This window comes from Zeugodacus cucurbitae, chromosome 5 (assembly GCF_028554725.1).
Source record: "Zeugodacus cucurbitae isolate PBARC_wt_2022May chromosome 5, idZeuCucr1.2, whole genome shotgun sequence".
Classification (NCBI taxonomy): Eukaryota; Metazoa; Arthropoda; class Insecta; order Diptera; family Tephritidae; genus Zeugodacus; species Zeugodacus cucurbitae.
This window is the reverse complement of record NC_071670.1, coordinates 59,325,607-59,340,698: the sequence shown is the minus strand read 5'-3', so window position 1 is coordinate 59,340,698 and position 15,092 is coordinate 59,325,607. Positions and strand designations below refer to the sequence as shown.

The 15,092-nt window shown below is 35.9% G+C and overlaps 2 protein-coding genes and 1 long non-coding RNA gene across 4 annotated transcripts in view; 2 read left to right on the top strand and 1 right to left on the bottom strand.

Moving 5' to 3' along the window:
* The window catches only part of LOC114803694 (uncharacterized), a 156,921-nt gene extending 150,007 nt beyond the window's left edge, over window positions 1-6,914 (bottom strand). Inside the window, exons 1-4 of one of the 2 annotated variants that reach the window (XR_008471208.1) lie at window positions 6,282-6,914; window positions 6,064-6,222; window positions 5,866-5,998; window positions 5,694-5,808 (exon numbers count right to left, since the gene is read on the bottom strand). This is a non-coding gene — a long non-coding RNA (uncharacterized LOC114803694). The remainder of the gene's footprint in view (window positions 1-5,693; window positions 5,809-5,865; window positions 5,999-6,063; window positions 6,223-6,281) is intronic. The other variant, XR_003752134.2, reaches the window with a different exon arrangement.
* Window positions 6,915-7,063: 149 nt separating this feature from the next.
* LOC105209956 (uncharacterized) lies at window positions 7,064-9,905 on the top strand. Its single transcript, XM_011180647.3, has 8 exons — window positions 7,064-7,520; window positions 7,765-7,916; window positions 7,987-8,169; window positions 8,226-8,435; window positions 8,507-8,683; window positions 8,919-9,217; window positions 9,274-9,419; window positions 9,483-9,905. Exons 1-8 carry the CDS (start codon window positions 7,277-7,279, stop codon window positions 9,839-9,841), a joined length of 1,770 nt encoding a protein of 589 aa, XP_011178949.2. The 5' UTR covers window positions 7,064-7,276; the 3' UTR covers window positions 9,842-9,905.
* Window positions 9,906-10,515: 610 nt separating this feature from the next.
* On the top strand, window positions 10,516-13,233 carry LOC105209955 (uncharacterized). The gene is made up of 7 exons (XM_011180646.3): window positions 10,516-11,014; window positions 11,080-11,414; window positions 11,478-11,687; window positions 11,812-11,988; window positions 12,066-12,370; window positions 12,498-12,643; window positions 12,724-13,233. The coding sequence occupies exons 1-7, from the start codon at window positions 10,771-10,773 to the stop codon at window positions 13,047-13,049; spliced, it is 1,743 nt and encodes a 580-aa protein (XP_011178948.1). The 5' UTR covers window positions 10,516-10,770; the 3' UTR covers window positions 13,050-13,233.
* The last annotated feature ends 1,859 nt before the right edge of the window (window positions 13,234-15,092 follow it).

Sequence of the window (15,092 nt, the reverse complement as noted above, 5' to 3'; positions counted from 1 at the left end):
CATATCAACATAATAAAATATATATGAAATAAATTCCGACAATTAGACTTTTGCAAATTTGGAGATTTTAAAATTCCCGTTATTTATTGAACACACCTCAAAATATTTATATATTATATAATTGTAGATTTTAATATACACAGTCAAGTTTCATAGTTGTTTAAATATTGCTCTAGAAACAGAGAGTCCATTATTCCTTATTTGCTCACTGTTTGTAGTGGAATTACAATAAATTATATAGACCAACATTCCGACAAATTTTAAATTTCTACTTTTAAAAATCTCAAGGACAGGATAACTATATGCCATTTCTATAAAATATTTAAAACAAATAAGGAAGGGCTAAGTTCGGGTGTAACCGAACATTTTATACTCTCGCAATTAATTTATTTAACTTTATTTATATTAATAATACACAATTTGACCTACATATTCGTCATATATATTGTATAAAGTCCATTGAAAGTTGGAAACCATAATAATAGGTTAGAAGCATCGAGGTCCTCGTGTTCGATATATGGGCCTTAAAAACCTATGGTCCGATTTTTAGAATGGGGCTGCTACACTATAAACATAGTATTTGTGCAAAGTTCTGCACCGATATCTTCACTAGTGCTTACTTTATATATTGTAATGTAAATGATTCAGATCGTCTTTAAAGTTCTGGTATATAGGAAGTAGGCGTGGTTGAGAAGCGATTTGGCCAATTTGCACAACATATCATTGGGATGTAAGGAAACTATTACAAACCAAGTTTCATTGAAATCGGTCGAGTAGTTCCTGAGATATGGTTTTTGACCCATAAGTGGGCGACGCCACACCCATTTTACATTTTGTAAACAAATCTGAGTGCAGCTTCCATCTGTCATTTCTTATGTGAAATTTAGTGTTTCTGACGTTTTTCGTTAGTGAGTTAACCCACTTTTAGTAATTTTCAACCTAACCTTTGTATGGGAGGTGGGCGTGGTTATTATCCGATTTCTTTCATTTTTAGACTGTATTAAGAAAACGACTGCAGAAAGTTTTGTTTATATAGCTTTATTGGTTTGCAAGATATATACAAAAAATCTATTTGGGGGCGGGGTCACGCCCACTTTTTCAAAAAAATTAAATTCAAATGTGCCTCTCCCTAATCCGATCCTATGTTCCAAATTTTATTTTAATAACTTTATTTATGGCTTAGTTATAGCTCTTTATGTGTTTTTGGTTATCGCCATTTTGTGGGCGTGCCAATGGTCCGATTCCGCCCATCTTCGAACTTAACCTTTGTTCCAAGTTTCATTAAGATATCTCAATTTTTACTCAAGTTACAGCTTGCACGGACGGACAGACGGACACGACTTGCACGACTGTTGCATACTTGTGGGCGCTACCATTTATGTTTGAAACATGCACACATGCATGTAGTTTTTCTCCCGACAAAATGATTGATGTTGTAATGTCAACACCGCATTTTCGGTTTATGCACACATACACACACAGTAATGGTTGTTGTTGTTGTTGTTGTTGCAAACAAATAAAAACTGTCAAACAGACTGGTAAATTATACGCCCCGGTACAACGAATTCAGTGCTAAGCGACCTTTAATGCATGAATATAGGCTGACCGCATTTACATACATGCAAATGTAAATACAAATTTGTATAAATGTATGTGTGTGTGTGTGCGTTTAATTTTAAGGCTGACAGTTTATACAGTTGCGAGTACGAAAACAACAACAAAATTGAGTTGTTGTAAGCTGCGGTGGCATTACCAGTTGTGGTAAGGTGAACACGATAACGCTTGTAATTGTCTAAAATCACAAACACAGACATATATATATATATATATAATAGAGACATACATACATATATGTATACATACATCCATACATAACTATTCAGCAAAAGAGCTGTCTGTCACGCATAGTTATTATTCCAATGCAATTTGCTATTGTTATCACATTTTATTGCTTTGGTTATGTCGCATTAGCCATACTTTATAATACAGATTTCATGCAAGATAATCTAAAATTGAAATTCTATGTGAAATGTCAAGCAGAAAAACGCTTTTTGTGTGTATGTATGTATGTACATAACATATTTCAGTTTACCTATAATTAATTTGCTGGCGAAAAAACAACACTTGAAAGAACACTAGATTATGTAAATACATGAATATGCAAATAAAAGCCTCAGATAACCATCAAATATACATATACATACATATGTATGTGTGTGTGTCTATGTGCCAACAATGTCAGCTGGCTAGCGGTTAACAAAAATAGGATTATAAATTAACTCATTCAGTACATATCTCCATAGTTTGTGTTTAAACAATCATAATTGCCCACTTGCACAGACACACGCAACAACAACAAAAATAACAACAACAACTATGCATTTGCTCTTTTTTTTGTTGCCCGTTAGCCATGTTACAATTTATGCGGTTTTACGCTCCAATTTTCCCACAAAATCCACATGAGTTGTCATTTGAGTGTAGCTTTGGCAAAGAAAAGCGCATTTCACAACATTTAGCAACGAAGCAAAGAGAGAGAGAGAGTGTGGAAGCCGTAATATGAGCAATTAATCATAAAGTGGTTATATTTTAATAAGTTTTCCACTTTGGTTGCATGCAAATTTTTGGCATTTTAAATGCAAATATTTAGTTCTGAGCTCTTTAATTTTGCATTGTGTTGTTAACATAATAAATATTTTGAATTAGCATTGAAGCTTTAGATTTTTCACAAATGCCACTCTACAAATGGAATGTTAATGACATGTGTATGGGTAATTATAACATATTTGTGCATGCCCTGTAGGAAAATGCTGGCTGGATCAACTAAATGAAATGAAATTTAGAATTGAGAAAAAATAATATGAAATAAACTATGACCCACCTAAGTGCCTAAAACCATAACTCAGTCGCTTCACAACCACGCCTACTTCCCTTAATACAATTTTGAATTACATCCGATTCAGTAACTTTACCATATGTATACAAATATAGCAGAATTGAAGAATCGTCGAAATCGGACGGAAACTTTTCAAGGCCCCATATAGCTTGAAGAACTCGGACAGACACTTTTCACAAGCCTCTTTTGAGTTCGACTTTACAATACCAAGGGCGTTCGCCATGAACAGCAACAGGTGGTAATCACTTGACGCTATGTTCGGGCTACATGGAGGATGCGATAAAACCTCCCATCCGAGCTCCCGTAGCTTCTGACGAATCATCAACGAAGTGTGTGGTCTGGCGTTGTTCTGGTGGAACACTACTCCATTCCTGCATTCCAATCCTACCAAACACATAGCGAAACCTTCCTGGCTTCAATCTCGACTTGGCCACTGTTTGGGACGATTCACCGGCCTTCGACCAGGACCGTTTTCGCTTGATATTGTCGTATGTGATCCATTTTTCGTCGCCAGTCACCACCTGCTTCAAAATTGGGTCGAGTTCGTTCCGTTTCAGCAGCATATCGCAGTCGTTGATTCGGTCCAGAAGGTTATTTTGCGTCAAATCATGCGGCACCCTAACATCAAGCTTTTTTGTGTATCCAGACTTCTGCAGTTGATTTAAAATGGTTTGGTGACTAACTCCCATCTCCTGGACAATACCACGAGATGCCACATGCCAGTCTAACTCGATGTTTTCCAAGATTTGGACGGTATTCATCGTGACAGGTCTTCCTGTTAGTGAACTCCATGTTTTCACGCAATATCCAAACTAATCATGCATAGCGTCGTTTTGTGAGTTATGACAAGACTTTTCAAAGATGTATAGTATCGCCAGAAACGAGCTCCGTAGTGCTTTACACATTGCCGCGAAATTCATAAAACAAAAAGGCGGAAGGGAGATATTTGCCAACCTAATATTAATAAGGTGGAGTAAATCAATTACGGGAATTTAACATATTCGGTTACACCCGAAATTAGCAATTCCTTAATTTATTTATTATTTATCAATTTTCTTGCTGGGTGTATACAAATATTTATAGAATTCATGATGAAATTATTTTAGTAAAATAGATGTGTTCAATTGCGAGTACGCCACGCCATTCCACGTCATCACCATTACTCTCATTTCCATTTAGGTATCTGGTGAATTAATGAAACTCAGTTTCATGCTTTGTTAATATCACATTAATAACAATAAAACATAATAATACTGTTGAAATAATGGAATTGATCGAATTAGTATTAATTACACAGCGTCACAAATCCAATTTGTCCAAACGGGCTGTATTGTCTTACTGCTTTTAGTACTACAATTATAATTTACATACATACATATGTGTGTTGGACAAAGTAGCAAACTGCGATTATCTCACAAAGAAAAGCATATATGAATGTGAATGTAGGTTTTCGTTAATTTAATTTATTATATAATTTGCAAAGTTGATGAATACAAAGACAGACAAGTCTGCACGTAATCATGCACTCTTGCATATGAGAATTCACTTTCGAGGTATGATATTGTCATAGACGCTAATTGCATTTGATAAGTCTAGAATTTTGTCAGAAGTGAAATATAAGAAATAATTGACTGTAAAATATTTTTGAGGAATATGTTAAGTGGCTACAACAAGAAGAAGCTGTACTCCTACTGAATTTACCAATTATAAATATAGAATATGTTGGGTTTCAATGTAGATTAATACTGGATTCATAACATGTTTTCACTTAAAAATATATAATTCTGCATATTAGCTGCCATCGATTGGCTAAGCGTTGTAGAGAAAGCCAATAGAACACACTATCCTGTAATTCAAAAAAATAGCTAGCACTTGTTGTGCAACCCTGAGTTCTTTACCACCATACTCTTTGATGGAAAAAACTTAAAACTTAGCTAACAAAATTTTTGCAACTTCGTTTCTAGCTGCGTCTATTCTAACATTTTATTTAATTAATTATAATTTATACATAGCTAAAAAATATTTATATTGTCCTTTTTGACAATAATTTGTCCATTGAGTCACTTTTGTCATTGTGAGTGGCCTACATAAGTAAAACAAAATTTGACTTCGATATTATTTTTTCAATGCAAGGATATTTGTTAGCGATGTTTAAAATTTAGATATATGGATGTATCGATATAAAATTTCAAGTATCGAAAAGTTTTGAAAAACGATATTTTTATAAATTTTATGATTCAAAAAATTCTAAAAAGCAATACTTTTTTATCCTGCCATAGGCTTAATGGAAAAATACCGATGTATCGATATTTTTTGTTTAAATATATAAATGCCGATATTAATTGTTCCAAAAAACATCGATGGGATATATATCGATACTTTATTGCACTTCCGACATCCCTACTTTGTTGTTGCTTTCATATGTAATATTTTTGACAAGAGAGCAGAGAAGTGATCAATCGAATACAGTGCGGTAGTAGCTTTAGTCCGGTAGAACACCGAAAACGTTGTGCTACCGAAAGCCTAACTTGCATGACAATATGTTTCAGATTCATTGTCTAAATAATTGCAAATATTATTGTAGTAAATTAATTCAAAAGATTTAGCTCACCCTATTTATAATTTTAGTCCAGTAGTAGTAGTTCAGAATATTACAGAAAAGCATTTTATCAAACTCATTTTCATTTTCTTGTAATATATGTATATAACTTTTTAAAGTCTCACCAATCATTTACGGCAACAATACCGCAACTTTTTACTTTTAGTATTTGTTTACAAAATAGAAACAGAACATACTTACGTATGGATATGTGACCTTGTCTGGTAATGGGATTCAACTACAAATGTAAAATTTTAACAACAAAGTGATAATAACTCCTTAATGCCAATTCGAAATATGATAATCAGTAATACCGCTGAAAACAGAGATATTAATGTACGTATATTATAAATATTTATTCAATTAACTTTACTTGATTGCGACGCAATATAAAAAAAGCTTGTAACTTGAAATTATTTATGAATAAAATATATTGGACTTCTGCTACTAATACGCTACTGGTTTCATATCCAACTGCATTTTTTTAAGCTCTGATTTCCAAACATCTTTGAATTTAAGAAAAGAAATAAAAATAAGTCATTGATCCAGTAGGAGAAAATTCATCACATACCTGGCTTACCAAGATTTAACTTTTGACTTCTACTTATTTGTGAAACAGCAGCCGACAGGATATGTTTAAAACCGTCGAAAAATGCTTAATATTTTAAATCACAAACCTGAGTTGCTCCATTGTGTTAACTAGTCTTCACGCATATTTGCAAGGACAATTCTGAAAATATTATCAGCAATTATACAATTCCAAAGAACATTAAATGTTTTACCAATTACCTTATTTCAGCTTTTCCAGTTCCAGTTCAAATATACTGGATTATTTTTTAATAGCCGCTTTAAAAATACTGTTTTCTGTATTTGTTAAAAATTTTGTTGTCATTTTAAGCGCTTCATTAATGCTGCCAAACACAACAGCTGTTCATTGTTTACGTGAAGTCTGGCTGTGTTCACTGCCTTGCGTATGCGAATTACACCACATTATCATTATTACACCACGAATTCATACAAACAAATCTACCAGGCAGCAAGTCACGGCTACCGAAACTCCAATACATTGAAAGAATTTGGCGGGAAACTAACAAATAAACAGGTTGGAACTCTTTGGTTGTATGTGTAAGAAGCGGAACGTTCATCACGAGTAACACGTACAGACAGGTTTCGGGTAGTTTGGTCAAATTGGACTTTAAGAAACTCATAGAAACTTTAACAGAAATCTGTGTTAGCGCGCACTGGTAATTAACCGAGTATATACTCGATTGCTGTCGCTATTCATATTCACCGAGCTCTGCAAGCGGAGTAGGACCAATTTTTGGAAAGCAAAAGATCTAGGAAACTAGAGACTACTAGACTTGTCCCGGACTAGTTTCACCAATTTTATTAAGCATGAAGGCCTGCTTTTCACTGATCTGATCTAAATTCTCAATCTGCTTAATATTTCCGTTATCAAATTCCATGTAAATGTTTGGAATGAACCGTTTCAAAAAAGTAAAAAAAATCAAACATATTTTTGATACTGATAAAATCAAGTATGCACAATAATTGACATAGAAAAATATATTCGCTCTCGAAGAGAAAAAGAAAAAAAAGAAATATAAAAGATTTTTATATAATTTTTCATATGCAATTAGCCTCTGGCATTCAATCAAAATTTTGGACGATTTAATTCGAACGTTTAACTTACGATTTTTTGGAATAAATATCGAGTGCCATTGGAGTTTTTGACTAGTCCTAACGTGAATTTGTAGCAACTTTATCCAATTCAATTCACCAAGATGATAGAAGTAGCGGTACTGCCATGGGAGAAGATCGACTGGAGCGATGAACGCGTGCAGAAAATCTATCTCGATTGGGGTGTATTCAACACGCACAAGCAACAATTGGATATTGCGGCGAATTATTATGATAAATCATTGGCATTGAAGGCTGACGATGCTCGGGCACTGCTTTATCGCAGTCTTTGTAAGCGAGACATTGCACAAACAGAGGGCGCTTTGGGGGACGCTTTGGCGGCGTTGGGTGAGTAAGTTATGGGGAGTCATAACAATCATGGAAAAGACAATATTTGTCTAATAAATCCAAAGTCCAAACCATATTTATTGTAAGGCAGAGAGTGATCCTCAAAACTTTTTTCTCGAGCTTCCTATTTCTTTTACTCTTACAAAGCCTTGAGTTATAGATCTCTTTAACCACTATTTTACCACCTAATCTAACTAAAGCTTTTATGCATTGGAATTACCAATCTACAATTTTCTTCTTTCAGAGATTGAACCTCAAAATGCCGTTATCAATCAAGAAATATGTGAAGCGCTGCACGAGTTGAATCAGTTTGAAAATTGCAAATTAGAACTTCATAATAATTCACGAAAATATATCGGCAGAAAGGCTTCGAGGTTTATAAATAAGCTCATTGTTGTAAGTTGGATAAGACCTCACATACAAAGTGTCCATATATACCTATCTATCCATATATCTTCACCTAAAGGTCGACGAAAACTTCAACGATACAGTCGGCGATACCCTAAGCCCCTTCATACTAAAGAATGAAAAGATTTTCGCTGATGTTTTGGCATTTTTGGAGCGTGAGAAGTTCGTGGATCCACGTCCACTATGGAAAGTACTAATCGAGCAGGAAAAATGCGATGTGCTCAGCATACTCGAAAAAGCGGTCAGTAATTGATAGCCTCAAAATAATAACCATGAACCGAAAAAACTTGTTTATAGGAAGTGCTGTTGTCGCCACGTGAGGTCGCCAGAAGGGAACGCGCTTTTAGGGTCTTCAATCAAATATATTACAACAAAAGTTGGATTGATGTATTATTTTTGAAGAGTCTGCGTGAAAATCCCAATCTGCTATTGCCACAGAACAAAGTGTCGACGCCATTTTTGCGTAATCTCGTGAATACCAAATATGAAGTGGTTAAGAAGTTCTTGGTAAAGAAAATCTTATATTTTTAGGTTATATAAATATTGATTGCTAATTCTAATCCTCTTCGGTCTTCCAGAAAATGTTACAAGCACGTAGTCCGGTCTATACTGAGCAGGTGCGTAAGTGCCCCAATAGAAAGATTTGGGAAGCTCATCGTCAGAAACATTTGAATCATATACAATACCAAACGCGTCGTAATATGCTAACGATCTTACGTACTATACGGCAATTACGCGCTGCGGGCAAAATTAAAGTAAGTAAACAGTTATGAAATCGGTCGAGACCCAAAATATTTGGGTTTCGGCACCAAGAAAAGTCTTGTGGTGTTGAAGCTGTAGAATAAAGCTAACCTCGGAATTATTTCCCCGGGATGGAACACCAAGCTAGCGCCAATATATATACTTATGTAGTTTGAAACGTTATATATCTTATAGGATCAGATCTAATGACTTTCTTATCAAATTTTATTTTTCCAAACAAATGTGCAGCAACTCAGCAAATACGTCGAGGAAGTAATGGGCGATTACGTGGTCTTGAAGACGCACCGCGTAATGCCATGGAAGTTTGAATTCATCAACGAAGTATATAATACCTTGGCATTGGCATACGCCGATATTTACACCGCACCACCGGACATGAATATTCATTATGATGCACAGAATCGTCTCATACGACTCTTGAAAATACCGATCGATAAAAATAGGGATCGCAGTATGAAATTCGTGTTCGGCGACAAGTCCACATATCAGGAGCCGGACGCCATCGATTATCCACTGCTGGCCTACAAGTGAGTGTAGCACAAAGGAGAAAATTTCGTAAAATAATTTCTCAAAATATTTGCAGAAAGTATTTGACACGTTTGGAGAAGCGCATGCATTTCGCCAAGTACTCGATTGAGAAGTGCTATTTGCTCTACCAAATCGCAGACAGCCATCTGTCGCAGAGTCGCTTTGAAGAGTGTTGCTCTGTGGCGCGGAAGGCCATTGAGGGTTTGTGTTTCATATTAGCTGTAACTAAATCTTGGAAGCTCTAACTTTATGACCTTTATGTAGAAACGAAGAATTGCAACAGTTACTTGTGGCGCTTTTTGAGTGTGCTGCTCATTTGCAAATCTCATGCGGTCTTGCATAAAGTCGAACGTGGCAGAGATGCACTGAACGAGGCTTACGAATGCGCTACCTTGCTAAAGAGCGAAGAACTCTTACATTTCATAGATGTGTGTAGTGTATCAGTCGAAACGGAAATATCGCTGAAGAAGCGTGCGCAATCCGTCGACTCGGTGCGCAGACGTAAGAGTCGTTCATCGGTGGTCAGCAGTCATTTGTCGCAAATGTCCAGTGGTTCGGGAAACATGATTCTGGACGATAAGAAGGACGCAGATGAGGATGAAGATTTTGAATTTGAATATTAGTTTTGTTGAGTTTGTGTGTAAACAAAATTATTTCCATATAATGTATTTTATAATAATATATATGTTTATATATATAAATAGCTAATGGTCGTAAAGAGTCGGCCGAAAGCTTTGACATCTTTATGTTGTTTCCTATAAATTTTTGTTTTATTTCTGGAAATTATATAGTCGAATAAATACTTCAAGATATCATATATAAGATACCGAGACCCTTGGATAGAATGCACTTAACTTTCGTGACCTATTAAATTGTAACTCGGAGCGTCTTGTTAAGAACTCGAACATCGCTAGATGGCGCACAAAATATTTTGCTATGGCTGGTATCAGCTTAAACGTGTGGAAGCTGACGTCTCTTTAAGAGACTTTCTTAGAAATAATACTCTAACATTTCATCAAACTGATTCTGTCCAACTTTGTTTTTATTGATGACATCTTGACATCTCAAGAGCTAGTAAAACGTTGTGCAAAAACGGGTTTGGTACACCTGAGCTAAAGATACACTGGGACCTATAGTTGTGGGTGTTGAAATCAACAATTGAACTTTTTACCCAAAACGGTATTTTGAAATTTTTCAAAATTTATAACCCGTTGTTTTCAAAATTTCACAAGAATTCTTGAGCCCTGTATTAAAGGCATACTCATGGCACATTACAATGAAAACTACATTTAAATTTTTTTATTGTAAATCTTGCTCTCAATCAATCAAATACAATTGTTCCCAACAAAATATATAGGCAAAAATCTCCGGAATAAAAATTACAATCAACCGACAGCAAAAAAATCATATTTCTAACATTTATTGCAATTAAAATTCAAATAAAATTTACAGAGAAAGAAACTGGCCAATTCTGCAAATTGAATACTTTGAAATCCACCACTTCAACCAACAGGAACAATTTGTACTAATACATACTAATAGAACCAGACAAATGCAAGAAGTAGCTGTACTGCCATGGGAGAAGATCGCCTGGAGCGATGAGCACGTGCAGCTGATCTATCGCGATTGGGGTCTCTTCTACACACACAAGCAGCAATTGGACATTGCGGCGAAATACTATGACAAATCGCTGGAGCTGAAGAATGATGACTCACGTGCGCTTTACTTTCGCAGTCAGTGCAAGCGCAACATTGCGCAGACGCAGGGTGCGCTGGAGGATGGACTAGCAGCCGGAGGTACTTCAAAGCTTCATGTACTCAACAAGAAATAAAAAAAACTTACTCTTTGATTTCCTAAACAGCCATTGAGCCGAATAATGCACCGATCAATCTGGAGATCTGCGATGCCTTGTATGAGCTGAATCAATTCGAGAACTGCAAAGTAGAGCTACACGACAATACGCACAAGTTCTATGGCAAGAAAGTGTCAGCATTTGAGAATCGTTTAATTGTGGTCGATGAAAATTTCAAAGACTCCATTGGTGAAACTCTAGGTCCCTTCATATTAAGGAATGAGAAGATTTTCTCCAAAGTTTTGGAGCAATTGGAGCGTGAGAAATACGTTGATCCGCGTCCGTTGTGGAAAATATTGCGCGAACAGGGTAAATGCGATGTGCTCAGCATACTCGAGAAGGAGGTATGAACGCAAACAGGTTTAAGTAAAACCGTAAGGCTTATACAAATGTTTAAAATATTCTAGGAGGTGCTGTTGTCACCACGCGAGATCGCCAGACGTGAACGCGCTTTCAAGGTCTTCAATCAAATATATTACAACAAAAGCTGGATCGATGTGCTGTTTTTGAAGGATCTACGTGATAACGGAAACTTATTATTACCGCAATGCAAAATTTCCACGCCCTTTCTACGCCATCTGACACACACCAAATATGATGTGTTGAAGAAGTTCTTGGTAGGAAAATTATGAGTTCTACGAAACTTATTTTTGGAGCCAAGACTTTTCCATGGCACTCATCTCATTACTTTTTTCTTTTCAATTATTAATTACGAGTATCATTCTCACTCTTTGTTTCTAGAAAATGTTACAAGCGCGCAGTCCACTTTATAATGAACAAATGCGTAAGTGTCCGGATAAGGCGGTATGGGAGAAGCATCGTCAGGCTCACCTGAATCATATACAGTACCAAACGCGACGTAATATGCTAACGATCTTACGGACGATACGTCAACTGCGGGCCTTGGGTAAAATTGATGTGAGTATGAGAATATAAGTAACTTCAACTTCCTTCTTCACTTTCATTTATCGCTCTTCTTCTTTACAATTTCACAGAAACTTAGTAAATACGTCGAGGAAGTTATGGGCGACTATGTTGTGTTGAAGACCCATCGTGTGATGCCCTGGAAATTTGAGTTTCTCAACGAAGTTTACAATACATTAGCGTTGGCCTACACCGACCGCTATACTAAACCAAATGATGGCAGTACAACAAATGAGACCAAGAAGAGTTCAACTTTAATGCAATTACTTCGTTTACCGACCGACAAGAATAAAGACCGCTCTGTAACATTTGTATTCGGCGATAAGTCGACGTATCAGGAACCCGATGCCACAGATTATACAATGATTGCTTATAAGTGAGTTTGAGAAATTTTTTACAAATCTACAAATATCACTTGGGGACTTTGGGATTTCAAGTGAATAATTTCATACGTGAAATACGCACTTGTAGTACCCGACTAATTATTTTCTTCCATCATCCAGAAAATATTTGGCACGTTTAGAGAAGCGCATACATTTCGCGAAATACTCGATTGAGAAATGTTATCTGCTGCACGAAATCGCACGAAGTCATTTGGGACAGAGTCGATTCGACGAGTGTTGCTCGGTGGCACGTAAAGCCGTTGAAGGTATGTCTTACTTATAAAGCCACTTTATATCACATTATCACAATAGAACATTCTTCTGTTTTACATGTTTACATTTTCAGAAACCAAAAACTGCAATAGCAATATCTGGCGCTTCTTAAGTACCTTACTGATTTGTAAATCTCACGCGGTGCTCCATAAAGTCGAACGTGCGAAAGAGATGCTCGATGAGGCCTTGGCCGTGGCGGCCTGCTTGAATAGTCCACCTTTGATAGCTTTTGTCGAGAACTGTCGCCAAGTGAACGAAGTTGAATTGTCGCTGAAGAAACGTTCTCAGTCCATAGAGTCGATGCGCAAGCGTAAGAGTAAAGTATCACTTGAAAGCCCCAATTCGCAAATATCACAGCAGAGTAATGAAACGGAAGGAAGTTTGAATGACATAGTTTAAAAATATTTCAGCAAAAAAATCAACAAATAAATCGTACAGGGAAGTAATTGTGGTATAACATAATTGTACCACTTATACAAAAAAATCGCATCTTGATATAACTGTACATATGTAGTGTCGAACAATGCTAAAATTTATGTATGAATATGTACTTGATTAATAAATAATTTTTGGAGAAATTTAATATTTTCTCTTTTAATATTCGCATAAAGACACCTATAATATAGCGACTTGGAGGGTAAGCCAATAAAACCCCGAACCGAAAAGCTAATCAAAATAAGACCCCATACGGCAGACAATACACATTGGGGATCTTTTGATATAGGAAAAAGAATGGAACAATACTATAGGCAATACTGTCTAGAAGGGTACCATCCATATTGAATTATAGAGCTACTGAATAGTGCAGTATCACAAACCAGTTACGTTTATCTCAAAAACATCTCAAGCAGTACTCCTATCTCTTCTATCAGAGCACAAAGCCAGCTAAATATGGCTGCAAGTGTAGTGCAGGTCGCCTCCGAGTGGCGCATCCTGATTAACGCCAAATGACCTGCGGCCTTCACGACCTTACCAACCCCCCTTGATTGACGAACTTAGGCCCGAATTCGGGCAACGAGTAGGAACACCTAGTTTGAATTGGCAGAATCCTGGGCTGGTGGGTGCGGCATTCTGTCACCTGAGTATGATGTGGTGACACACATCAGAAAGGGCTGGCGGGTTAATGTCGCAACCGCCTCCGTCCCGTTAAAACACATAGCCTCATAAAGGACTATGACCTCGTTTACGAGATAACCATCAAAGGCGACTACCCATCGGGGGGTGGATAGCGGCTCTGAGTGAGAATAATATTATTTTGGAGAGTGATCAGAAATTCCAGGCAACTTTAAGGAGCTATACCAGTGTAACCCATGAAAAATTCGGCAATTTTCGTGTTTTTTTAAAGAAAGTACTTGATCGAATGTTTCGAAGTTTTTTTTGGATATAATAAGGAATATTTCCAGCTATATTTTAAGATTTTTTTTCCAAAAATATTGAAAAATAACGGAGTTATGTGCTGTCTTGGGAGGTGCCAAAAAAAAGTTCTCCAACTGCTGACATGATTACAGCCAAATGAGTAGAACTAGATGATGAGTGAAACTAAAAAAAAAATACTCAAAAAGAGTATTAAAATTGAAGATATTTCCTATATAATGACCTAAGATTTTTTTAAATATCAAAAATTAACAAAATGGCGTAGCTATAAAAAAAAATCGTTTTTTTAGATGAAAAGCGGTTGATTTTTTAATACCAAATTGAATTTTTTCAACAAATCAAAAAGAGTGGTCACTGTGTAGTAAATATATTCATTAATAGTTTCAACTTGAAGTCGATCGATCAATTTCTCGTTGAGTTATGATGTCAGCAAATTTTGAGAAACTCGTTTAAAGTTTCGATTATGGTGGCTTATGCCTGCGAGCGATCGCTCTTTAGAACGCAGCCATTCATAAACGGTTCACGATACGACCTTAACGCTATCACAGGATATTTTTGAAAGTATTAACTATCGAATAAGCAAAAAATAAAAAAAATCGATTTTTTGAAAATGACACACTGGTATAACCTCTTAAGCTCGTTGGTAGAACTGCACCTTGTTATAACTTCTCATAGAATGATTCTGTTACTGATCATAAGCGAAGAGAAACTGGAAAATTGAAAAAATTGGCTAAAACTAATAAACAATCTGTGGCGAATGAAAGAGTTGGTTCCGGTTTATCAACAGAAAATTACGTTTTAAATTTGAACGGATACACCTAAATTGTTCCAAGTATCATATATGTGATATACTTGGTATATGTAGACAATTAATCAGATCTGAGGAAAAATATAAAAAATTAAGAGGTAAAGAGAAATTTTCAAACAATTATCTAGTAACATTGCCAGCTATTCTGGTAAGGATCTAGACTAATACTCGATACTGGTCAAATAAATCAAGTCTTACAACATTATTTTATACTTAAACATATATAAAAAATCGATCGGATAATTGTGTCATATTAGTAA

Bases quoted from the DNA above. Each gene is read 5' to 3' on its own strand.
- LOC105209956 (XM_011180647.3), top strand. From the start codon at position 7,277: ATGATAGAAGTAGCGGTACTGCCATGGGAGAAGATCGACTGGAGCGAT. The intron at 7,521-7,764 runs GTGAGTAAGTTA...TTCTTCTTTCAG, and splicing joins GGACGCTTTGGCGGCGTTGG to AGATTGAACCTCAAAATGCC. The intron at 8,436-8,506 runs GTAAAGAAAATC...TCGGTCTTCCAG, and splicing joins AAGTGGTTAAGAAGTTCTTG to AAAATGTTACAAGCACGTAG.
- LOC105209955 (XM_011180646.3), top strand. From the start codon at position 10,771: ATGCAAGAAGTAGCTGTACTGCCATGGGAGAAGATCGCCTGGAGCGAT. The intron at 11,015-11,079 runs GTACTTCAAAGC...TTTCCTAAACAG, and splicing joins GGATGGACTAGCAGCCGGAG to CCATTGAGCCGAATAATGCA. The intron at 11,415-11,477 runs GTATGAACGCAA...AAAATATTCTAG, and splicing joins TCAGCATACTCGAGAAGGAG to GAGGTGCTGTTGTCACCACG.